At 36.1% G+C, this 12,244-nt stretch overlaps 1 protein-coding gene across 2 annotated transcripts in view; it reads right to left on the bottom strand.

Annotated features, from left to right (window-relative positions):
• Positions 1 to 4,449: 4,449 nt before the first annotated feature.
• Positions 4,450 to 12,244, bottom strand: part of CTNNA2 (catenin alpha 2) — a 474,395-nt gene continuing 466,600 nt past the window's right edge. For both annotated transcript variants that reach the window (XM_082760174.1, XM_082760175.1), the window contains one exon: positions 4,450 to 5,582. In XM_082760174.1, the coding sequence (XP_082616300.1) occupies positions 5,295 to 5,582 (288 nt within the window). In that variant the 3' untranslated portion in view covers positions 4,450 to 5,294. The remainder of the gene's footprint in view (positions 5,583 to 12,244) is intronic.

Consider the following 12,244-nt stretch of genomic DNA (forward strand, 5'->3'; position numbering starts at 1 on the left):
TAAATTTTCTTCCTATGGAGTGCTGTTGACTACTCAATATGTAATATAGCTGACGTAATATACATGTAGTACACCCCATGGTATCATGCAGGGAATGATTCCACCAAGCCATGCTAATATAAATCTATATAATCTATGTAATTTATACATATATATATAAATATAAACTGCTTCCAGTGAGTCTTTTGTAGTGTCTGAGATGTGATTTCTAGTAGTCACTGTCCATAAAGAGAAAAGAGATTATTTTCCCCCACCAACACACACAGACACACTACACAATGACACAAGTGTACAAATCACCTTATATCATGGCACTACGGAATAGCGCAGAGCTTTTCTTCCCAAAGCAAGCAAATGGCTCACTGAAATACCATAGAGCTTCTCTGACCTGCTAGCTGTGCATACTGAAGATTTAAAATCCTGTCTTCAGGAGCAAATGAAACAACAAGGTGTGCAGTCTTTCACATAGCCCTGTGATCTTAATTTACTCCACAATTATGTCTCAAATAATGTATATTCCTTAAGGTCTCAGTTGTAGTCCAGGGTCTAACTGATAATAAAACTTGTATATGAGAACAGGGTCTCTTAGCTCCAGCAGGTTCCCTGCACTTGGCTGACTAATGCTGGGCAGTACCACTGCTGGCAGGTTAATGAAAACAAGGAGCCTGTGGTTCGTCTGAACCAGGCTTGAATTCCATATAGCCAAATATTTATTTATATATATATAAACACACACATAAATACCAGATGTGATTGGTGTGGGTTCTAGATAATCTCATCTAGGCCCCTATTTCCCACTAAACTGATGATCTTCTGAGGTTGTTCAGAACCTGGCTGTTCTATGATTCTACATATACATACACATACACGTATTGAAGATGAAAAGCTGGTCATCAGGATCTTCAGAGATCTTAAAAACTCAATACAGCCCACACAGAAGGTCTTGTGAAACCCTAAAGATATTCAAGCTAAATAAAGGCAACAACTGTTTCTTGAGGAGTAGATTGCTACTGGCTAGATTTTTGGCCACATAAATGTACGTGTATCTTGGGAATGCTCCTGTGTACATGCATAGACTCACTCAAAGTACACACAAACACAGAGAGTTAAAGAAAAATCACTAAAGATATTAAGAGAAAAGTTTGTTTGTTTGTTTGTTTGTTTTTAATCTATCCTCCTTCTAGCAGCCAAATCTGTGGTTAGGTGGGGAGATGGAGACATTAAGGCAATTTAATATGACCTCCTGCAAATGCAGGCCAAAAAACCCCTTCTTTAATAATTTCTGCATGAGAAGTTTCTGAAGAAAGAAAGAAAAAAAAAAAAAAAAGGATTGAATACATCCTTCTAGCAAAGTAATTACCTTTGAATATTACAGAAGGCTTTGGAAATATCACTTTGTTTCTCTTTCTTCCTTGTATTTAATTTTATCAAGCACGGACAAAGCAGGTAGGTAAAAAATTTCACATTCTGCTTCAAGTCTAATTTTACACAGGAATTACTAAACTGGACCTTTGAAGGTTTACCAAGAGAAACTAATATTAGGTAGCAGCTTCTCACCTATGTCACCCCACCTGACATTATCAAAAGAAAGAAACATTGCATAAGTAATTAAATATTTATTCATTTAAAACTATAACTAGAGCAGGAAAATACAACATTTCTACCTCCCACAGCTTTTATCAAGCTGTCATGTTCTCCGTAGCTTGGTGTTAACTGAGTCATAAAAAGAAAAATATCTAAAGCAGGATAAATGTGTGAACCCTCGCCTGAGGTTGCACTTGGTCATTCAGTGAGAAACCAGAAAAATCCCTGAGACTATTCCTGATCTCTGCAGGTGCAATTCAACAGCAAGGTCAATATGTTCCAAATAAATGCTTAAGTTCATTGCTGTGATCACTAAGATGCAATAGGATGAACTGTCCATCCTTGGAAACAGCTTCAGCTGTGACGTTCCTCTTCCAGACAAAGTACTGATGAAGTTTAAAACATACTCTGTTCCAGTCTCCTGACTTCACAAGAATTCTTTCTCTGTCTTGCAAAAATAATTGAACAACAGAGTCTGATGTGAAAGATTGTTTGAAGGCATATCGAGTGAAATGAGATACATTACATTGCCTTATTTCAGTTAAAAGCCATTGGTTTAGATTGATGTTGGAGAGCTAGTTTAAAAAACGAACAAACAATGCAATTCTGGTTTTTGCTTGACAATCCCCTTGACATATACATTTTCAAATGCAGGCTCATTTTGAGCCTATAAATATACATCTTCTTTATTAAATGAGTTTCATAAAGACAGAGGAAACTTGTTTTGACCAGCTTCCATGTTGATGTGTAAAATAATGTTTTATATATATATATATATATATATATAAATATATCTACCCAGTGTTTTGTGTATGTGGGATTATTTCCTATACTGCATTTCAACATCTTGCTCCACCTCTTTTTAAAATGCAAAAGAGCTGGACTATTGATCAGTATTTCACACTCTAATAACACGGTAGCAAGAAAATATGGGATCAAAGTGAATCTGTGTTGAGTTTTATCCCCTACTTCCTTATTATCAAAGCATTTGTTCAACTTTAAGCACATGAATACTGCCATTTATATGCAGCCAAGCAATTAAATTCATGTATATGGTTAACGATGTAATTGACATCATTGGGAATTAAGGATAAGAAATGCTATCTATGAGTAATGCAGTGAGTTACTTTACCACACTCAGGTTTCATTTCTTTGTCCCATCCAAAACGTCTACTACTTTGTATTACTACACTTTGTTCAGTAGCAAATTGATGTAAAGCTATTTAACCATTTCAACTCTTCTCATTTTTAAACTCTTAATTTAATAAATAAACCGCCATGGAAAAATAATCCTAGGAAAATGATTCTGAAAGTTATCTAAAAGTTCTCAGACTTTCTGTTTTCTCTGACTTCTTAATCCAGAAATTCGCTGCAGTTCTTGCTGAAGAAGTAAATTACAAAACTGAAATATTCTGCTAGCCCTTTTTCCACAGCTTTTTAAGGTGGGAACTAAGCCAAAGCCCTTTCTCTAGCCTTCTCCTCATGGCTGCAGATCAAAAGATACAGCCATTCCTGGGAGAAACATAAGTCACTCTTGTAATTCCAGTTTCTAGTTTCTCACATAGAACAAACAGTTGCTGGCATGTGAATAATGTGAAGAGTGACCACAGCATGGAAGACAAGGCTGGAATGAAAACTGCCCCTCGTTCAGGGATGCCTGCCTGACCTCCACACTGATCTTCAAACCAGTCATTTTCTGCACATTCATCTGCTAGAAACAAATCATTAGTTAAAAATAACTGATTTCTGTGATTAAGAAACTTACAATTGTACTTTCTAGATGTAGCAATATAATTGCTTCTTATGCATTGTCAATAAAATTTGAAGATAAAATTTTCAAGGTTGCATGTATTCAAGAATATGCATGGTACCCATACATTTGGTTTGTGAACCAAGATGATAGTTGCAAAGAAACAGACACCGTTTTCTGATCCATGGTCCATCATAGCTCTTCATAACACTACACTGGTGATGAGTTCCCTTTTGCTGTAGAGGACTGGCTGTACTGAACATTTCCCAAATCCTCATCCATTAGTTTATTCCTACACTTTATGTCAGACCTTTTTATTATACAGAACTAAACAAAGCAAAAATCATCATTTCCTAGAAAGCCTTGGAGAATATATTTCTTTCTTTAGATTGTGTAGGAGGGCAATAGAACAGAATTAGGTACATTGCTATTCTGAGGAATAATAAATCTGACATAAGCATCCAAACACCTCTCAAAAACACTGTAAGGAATAGCCGTGTCACTTATGGTATATCTCACTTTCTCACAGTGTTTCATATCCCTTATGATATCACAAAAGTTATCTTATGTTGTTATTATATAATTACAAGAAAAGTAAATGCATGCTCATTGCTTTGTTTTCAAATATACCATGACCTTTTCACAATTATAATGCAACCTCGGTAGTTCACAAAACTGTAGGGATCAAAAGGGAATAAATGCAGGTACTGCATTTCTTCATGCAGTGGTCTTTATACATATCTATACAGTGTGGCATGATGACGATTTCCAAGTTTCTTAGATGTCAAGCTTACAAACTTATTAAAACTTATGAACTATCTTCATGCTGTTTCTGAGGTGGTGTATTTGAACAAAAAATGTCATCACCTTCTTAGCATGTATGTCTCACGTAAAGATTTAAACTATCTTTTTGACCCATTGCTCGTATTTGGCTATCCTGGTTATAAAAAATAATAATAATTAGAAAATGAGTGTAATGTTGGTTTTCCTTGACTAAATAAATAAAGGAAACATGAGGAAAATTAATCTCTCTACCTCAACTATGATGCAGAAAATACTTGTTCATTAAGAGACAAACCATATTGAGGATTCCAAGGTTAAATGAGTTTATTGAGTTAGTGGTTACAACGGTATGTCAGATACCTGTAATCCAAGCTACACCTACATATTTGCCTCTAAATTCTCACATTGTCAGTTTCCGTGTCTCTAAACATTCCACCACCAGGTCTTCTATTACTAATATAATAATAATAATAATCATAATCATAATCATAATATAAAAGGCAATGTCAATCACCATATTGTGCTTCATACTCCACCATAAGGAATTCAATTGGCAAAAGTAAACCTCTCTTCATATTAATGGGATTAATTGAAACGTGAGCAATCATAACACTACTAGAATATAAAGAACAAAATATGGTTTAAAAGAAGCATTTTTAAGATGAATTAGTTTGTATTTGTTTTAAAAATTCACATACTATGATGAAGATGACTTAAAAGTTATATCATTTAATTATTGGGCCACACATTTAAGCATATTGGCTAGTACATTTTTGCACTGGAACAGAAGCAATACAAGCTTTATGGTCTACCATTACAATTCCATTTTTATTTTTTTTTTCCACTTAATATACCTGCCAACCTAATGTTTCTTGCATGCATAAAAATTTCTGGGTTTAGACTGGAATTTGTTATTTAATTCACACATACCCCTGTGATGCAAATTCTTTGGCCAAATTAATACTAGAGTTTAGATTAAAAAGTAAGCTTGGAATAAGTCCACTGAACATTAGAAGAGAACACCATAAATTTTGGCGTTGCAGAAAGTTAGTAACTTCAATAGAGTCTCAGGTTGCATGCAGATTGACAGTTTCCCCCCACCCCATGCCAGACGCATACAAGTCGGCAGGTATGCATACAAAAAGAATATAAAACCCTCCTGGTAAAGCTTAGTGTTTTAGAATGAATCCATAGCTTTAAATTCACTTAAGGCCTGTACAGGGGAAATATGTTTCTTCTGGGACCCTCTTCGCACTCTTGTCTGATATTCTTCTGGTTTTTCTCTCTTTACTAGAGGCTTCTTCTCAGGGGCCTTCATCTTCCAAGATACAACCGGTGAGTTCACTGCAGCAGTACCATAGACCTTCTGATACTTAGTAGAAGCTACATACGATGCCTTCACTGTAAGGACCACAGCGTTCATCAGATTTTTAGCTGCCTGGATGAGAGAAGTGGCACTGTCCAGCTATGAAAAGAAAACACAATGAAATACAGCAGGGTTACTCCATGACAGGGTGACTGGACCACTTCCTGACTGAAGTCTGGGTACTCTCAGATCTCATTAAAGATGAAATGTACACTGAGGATTAATCAAGATGCTTGTAGTAACAAGCACCAGCAACATGCACCATGTAAGAAGACTATGGTACTTCACATAAACTATCATAAACTATTTTAATACTTTAGAGGAAAAGTTTGTGTTGGCTGTTTTTTGTTAATGATTCTTTTCCTATGGGTGAAGATCCAGTTTCCTAATTTTTCCTCAAAAAAGAAAAAAAAAAAAAAAGAAAGAAAAAGAAAGTTACTTCTCACTTGAGCCTTTACAAATTTACTTTTAAATGTCAGAAACAGCAAAATAGCTCAGCAGAGATTTCCCAAGTGCCCAAGTGTTTTTTCTAACTATTCCTGTGAAGCCCAGGATAACACCCCCAGTGATGTCTAAAGGAGTAGTGTGAGGCTAGTCTAAAGCTTGCTAGGGAACACCGTCTGAAAAGACAAAAGGAGATTTTGAAACCCCTAAAGGACAAAAAAGATGAAACAGTTAAGTGCAGGTTTTTGTAGTTACTATAATATTTGAGCTACTCATATTCACAAGGAATCATACTTTATGGTTAGCAGGCTTTATGTACATATACCCTTGTGTTTCTCCTGTGCATGAGACTGCCTTAGGTGCCTAGGTCCTGTGGAAGAGGCCTCAAGAACTTGCTGAACTTCAAACCATTTGGACTTCCAGTCAACAGGCTTCCATCATATACTGAAATCAAGTACATGTCCCTGCTCAAATATTTCAAAAAAGGTAAGCAGATAATGGGACTTCCAAACCAATATCTCAATGTTCCAAAATACAAACTAGGCACTTGCCAACTAGACATCCTCAAATCAATAGGTATTAAAAATATGATCTTAAGTACTGTAAAAATTTAATTTACTATTTAGGATGTTCCTACAATGTTGAAAAATTGGTATATACTGTTTGTGATAAAGCCTTTAAATTCTACTATGGAATCTGGCTTAAATTTTTAGAACTCTTTCCTAGTCTGAAGGAACTATTTTGGATGCAATTTATTTTTAGTCAGCATGGATTCACCATGACACAAACCTGGGAAGAGTGGCTGCAGTGCCATTCAGAGGGACCTGGCCAGGCTGGAGAGTTGGGCAGTGAGGAACCTCATGAAGTTAAACAAAGGCAAGTGCAGGGTCCTTCACCTAGGGAAGAATAACCCCAAGCACCAGTACAGGCTGGGGACTGACCTGTTGGAAGGCAGCTCTCTGGAGAAGGACCTGGGAGTCCTGGTGGAAAGCATGTTAATGATGAGCCACCGGTGGGCCTTTGTGGACAAGAAGGCCAGTGGTATCCTGGGGTGCATTAGGGAGAGTGCTGCCAGCAAGTTTACAGAGGTGATCCTCCCCCTCTACTCAGCCCTAGTGAGACCACACCTGGAGTATCGTGCCCAGTATTGGGCTGCCCATTACAAGAGGGACACGGAAGTACTGGAGCGAGTCCAGAGGAGGGCTACAAACATGATTAGGGGCCTGGAGCACCTCCCTTATGAAGAAAGGCTGAGAGAGCTTGGCCTGTTTAGCCTGGAGAAAAGGCTGAGAGAGGATCTTACCAATGTATATCAGTGTTTTAAGGGAGGGTGTTAAGACAATGGGGCCAGACTCTTTTCAGTGGTTCTCAGTGATAGGATGTGAAACAACAGGCACAAACACAGGAAGCTCAGCCTGAATGTGAGGAAAAAATATCTTCACTATGAGGGTGACAGGGCACTTGAACAGGCTGCCCAGAGAGGTTGTAGAATCGCCTTCTCTGGAGATATTCAAAACCTGTCTGGACATGATCCTGTGTAATGTGCTCTAGGTGACCCTGCTTGAGCAGGGAGGTTGGACTAGGTATCTCCAGAGATCCCTTCCAACCTCAGCTGTTCCATGATTCTGTAATTCCACCCTGCTTTCACAATAAGTTCTTAGCTATTTTTAACTGGAACAAAAGGCTTGTCTCCCTACAAACCTTTCTTTCTATATCTTTTGGGAGTATACAATTCCTTAACATGAATTTTAAGTAAGGTAACTGGGACAAATACTCACAAGGCAATAATAATAAAAAAATATTACAATTCACCTCAAATACTTTGAATCATTAACTGAATAAGAGAGTTCAGTTTATAACTGCAGGAGAAACCTCATACTGAAAAATGTCAGTGACCAACATGAAACAAAAATAGACATTAGAGAAATCCTGTACCTGGAAGTAAATTCATCTATAGACTTACCTATTATTTTGATTTCCTCAGCTGTGGTCTTATATTCAATATAATTCATTAAATACATAAACAGTTACATACAGAGAGGTCCAATACAGAAAAACGTTTTGATGATTTTCACGTAGTTGGTGCCATTCCCTGAAATGCATAGTTAATTGCCTGTCCCCAGAAAATATTTTTCCTCGGGACTAATTTGCATTTTCTGTTAGTAAAAGAAACTAAGTTAAAAGATGGAAAATTATATTATATAGCAAAAACATGACTGTTCAATAGGCAGTAATGAAATATAATTCAGTATAGTATTATTCTATAACTGCACCACTGCATGATTTATAAGGCAATCTGTATGTTTGTTGGCAAATAACAGATCATACTCTATTAAATTAGGATATTGTAATTTACTGTTGAGATCTACAATCACACATTATTCATTGTTAAATAATTCTTTCTGAAACACCAGTGGATTGATTCTGAATATAAAGTGATACCGCCAAATAGCATTTACTTTGTAATCAATGTGGATAAACTGACTGGATCATGCTTATATTGTGCATTCCCATGAATTCCGTTTGTTGAAGACTTCTAATAGTCTCACATTTTCCAGCATTTCTTTGTGAAAAGAGTTCTGGAAGTTATTTTAAACGGGGCATATTCTAAGGAACTGAATGATTAAAGAATGCATGCTGAAATGAGGGGGCACATAAATTAGATGCTTAAATCTATACAAAGGGTGCAATCTACATCTTTAAACACATTAATAATTCTATGGTGTTTATTGATAAGGTTGTGCAGAAGCACGTGTAATTCTGCAAGATCAGATGAGAATTGTATTGATGTCTTTTAGAAAACCATGTTACATATTCTGATGCCATTTTAATTACCTCTAGTTCCAATCTGCTGTTATAGCAGATAAGAGCTCCCTATCTTCACCATTATTAATCTAATTTTAACGTGCAGGTACTTAGTCCTTGTCCTCAATACCCATTCATATTGTAATATGCTTTCAAGTCTTGGAATCAGAAAAGAGACATAAAAATCCCATAATAGCATTAGGATATGAGTGTTCTCCAAAACCCGCTGGTAACCACCCAATGTATCTAATTTGGCTACCTAAGCATTTCCAGTGATTTTCTTATTGCCTCCAGCTCGTTGCTTGCATTTTGGCTCAGTAAAGAAGAATTAAACTGAATGAACATCACTCCAATTAACATTTAGATCCTAATACACTGCTGTGTTACATCAATTTTAAGCTGTACTTCGCATCGGCAGAGCTAGTGTCATAAAGGTAACATGAGGCAGCAGTACGTTAATTCCTTACAAAATCCATGTGTAGAGACATACATTTTTCCAAACAGTTAATGTTGTTAACAATAATAATAATAATAATAAAGTGTAGGGGAGAGGGGGAGGAAGGAGGCAGGGAAGCAAGGGGGAATTAACATTTCATGTAAAAGTACCACTACGAAATTATTGCACGGTACAGGAGGCAAACTTCACTCCCTACCAATTTTTAGGAAATTATGAATATAATGAAAGCTTTCTGTACAAACAATTAACAGTCTTTGACTAGCTACACAAAGTAAGAGTGTTCTGTTACTCAGATCTGTTTACAAATCCATTTGGGAAAAAGATCCCTTTCAAACACAAGAAATAAATCTAGGTTATTGGGCCATAAAACTTCAAGAAAAAAGAAGACCGGGGAAGATTCAGAATCATTGAAGAACCTGGAACTGGTCAGTTATGCAGGCTAAAACTGCCATCTACTCAGGGAAGGCATAAATCATTCAGAAAAAAAAAAAAATCAAAAAGAAAGAAAGAAAAAAAAATACTACCAGCTAACTTTGCAATTAATGAATGCAAGGCTGGAAGCAGCAAAGCAGCAGAGCTTATTATCTGCCAAGATTTTTTATTTATTTATTTTTTTTGTTCTCCAAATCCATAACGCTTTGAGGAGTTTTTTATCTGCTTATAAACTGTGGTGCATTTTTCCAGCACTATCTGAAGAATTTTCCAGAATCTTGTTACAATAAGGATTTAATGCCTCTTATACCTATACATGAAATGAAATAACCAGCAATTGCAGTACCAAAATACCTGAAGAAGTAGAAGAGAACTGTACAGAGTTGCTAGTCAGGGAATATTTGAGCCAGGCAAGTAGAATGACCTGTGAAATTATAGGCCAGCTCAGCTGAGAGCACTTCCAGACAAAATAATGTAAAATCTATACGCACTCAGTAAATAAAGGGAGGAACAAAATGCAGTTAATGGTAACTGAATGGTTTTGTGGGTAAAACCATTTTATTTTCAAAGTAACCTACATCATATTTTGATGTGATTTAACTTTGTGTTGCTTATAACAATGCTGTTGGTATAACTGGCTCTTTTAAAGGTGTTTTCCTTGGTACTGCATAACAGTTTTACTAAAACTCAGCTGATACAAAATTAACCTGGCACTTATAGAATGCTTGTAAATCATAATAACTAAATTTCCAAAATCATTTACAGGCAGGGAAATCATTGCTACACCATGACTTTTGCAGTGGTCTCCTGAAGAAACCTGTTGTCACCTTTATGTTATTTTCGTTAACATGCTGTTAACTTAACTGATGAAATTTGCAGATAACAATTGGGATGCTGGTAAAGAGGACGAGTGATTGATATCTAATAAGCTGATAAAAGTCAGAAATGTAGATTTTACTTTGGACAACTTTATAGCAGATGATACCTACTTACACGATAAGGAACTTTATCATAGGCAGGAGTAAGTCAGCATCTCATTGAATCAGTACAGATAATTAGATTAGATACAGCAAAATTGTGGAAAAGGAATAATATGAACCTTGAGAACATAAAAAGGAGGAGGCTGATGAAAAAGGTTAAATAATCATATTCAATATGTCATATGTACCCAGTTCTCTTCTCAATGTAGGAACAACATTGAAGACATGGAAAGAACGATCAAGAAAAAAAGACATGTTTTATGGGAAAGATTCAGGCAGCTCTGTGTTTTCCACTAATAAAGAAAATTATTGAAAAATGAGTTGATCAAAATCAGCAAGTACATGGTAACAGAAATGTGATAATATTTCAGGTTTAACAGATAAGACAAAGATATAACAGAATTTAATGGCTAGAAGGTAAAGCATGTAATTTTAGTTATTAATTAGATGAAAAGTTTTAGTAGTGATAGTAATTAATCACAAGAACTCATGAAGGATGGTGATTCTATCTCTAGAAATTGTAAAATCAATATTGGGTGTTTTTGCTTAATATGTATACTCTAGTTTAGCATAACTGTCGGAGATTTTCAAAGCATATTATTTCAGGGAGCCTACCCATCATTTATGCAGGCAGGTAGCTTAAATGATAACAATGGCCCACATTGACCTTGAAATGTATGAATGCAGAAAATTAGTGTCAAAAATTATTGATTAATAGAATTTAGTCTGTTTTACTTGGTACAGATTGGGAGGAGGAATTGTCTATTCAATACGTTGTGCCAGAGGAAGTTTAGAATGGACATTAGGAAGAATTTCTTCAATGAGAGGGTGATTAAGCATTGGAACAGGCTGCTTAAGGAATTGGTGGGCTTCCCATCACTGGAGGGATTTAAGAGATGTGTGGATGTGACACTAGGGGATATGGTTTAGTGACAGGATTCAGTAGGTCAGGTTGATGGTTGGACTTGATGATCATAGAATCACAGAATCATCTAGGCTGGAAGAGACCTCCAAGATCACCTAGTCCAACCTCTGACCTAACACTAAGTCCTCCACTAAACCATATCACTAAGCTCTAAATCTAAATGTCTTTTAAAGACCTCCAGGGATGGTGACTCAACCACTTCCCTGGGCAGCAGTTGATCTTAAAGGTCTTTCCAACCTAGATCATTCTATGATTCTACATTGGAAAAGAACACACAACCCTTTGAATACTTTTGGCTAAGACTTGATTTTATGCCTTTAGAAAATAATTTTGGCATGGTCAAGCCATTAAGGCTATCTGAGAATTCTAGGTGCATTCCCTGCTTCTCCTCCTTTTTGAAGCTAGTTTTTTGGACAGCTATAGGTTCTGTTACTACAATCCAAAAGTTAGTTAATAGCCTCTAGAGCAACTAAGGTTACATGAAACAATTTTGAATCTGGAGGGTGAATCAGAAATAACATTTTTCCAGATGATAGTCTTACACAATAGAACATTTTCCTCTCAGCTGTGCTTAATAATAAATCTAGTCCTACATATATAAGTAAAATATATATAAAAATAAAAGAAAAAGCTCTTATTCATAATACTCATCTTACACTTCTGTAGCACAGTGCATGCATAAAACATGATACTATTAGTGACAGCCAATGCAAGAATG

Source organism: Aythya marila (genome assembly GCF_965140915.1).
Source record: "Aythya marila genome assembly, chromosome: 4".
NCBI lineage: Eukaryota > Metazoa > Chordata > Aves > Anseriformes > Anatidae > Aythya > Aythya marila.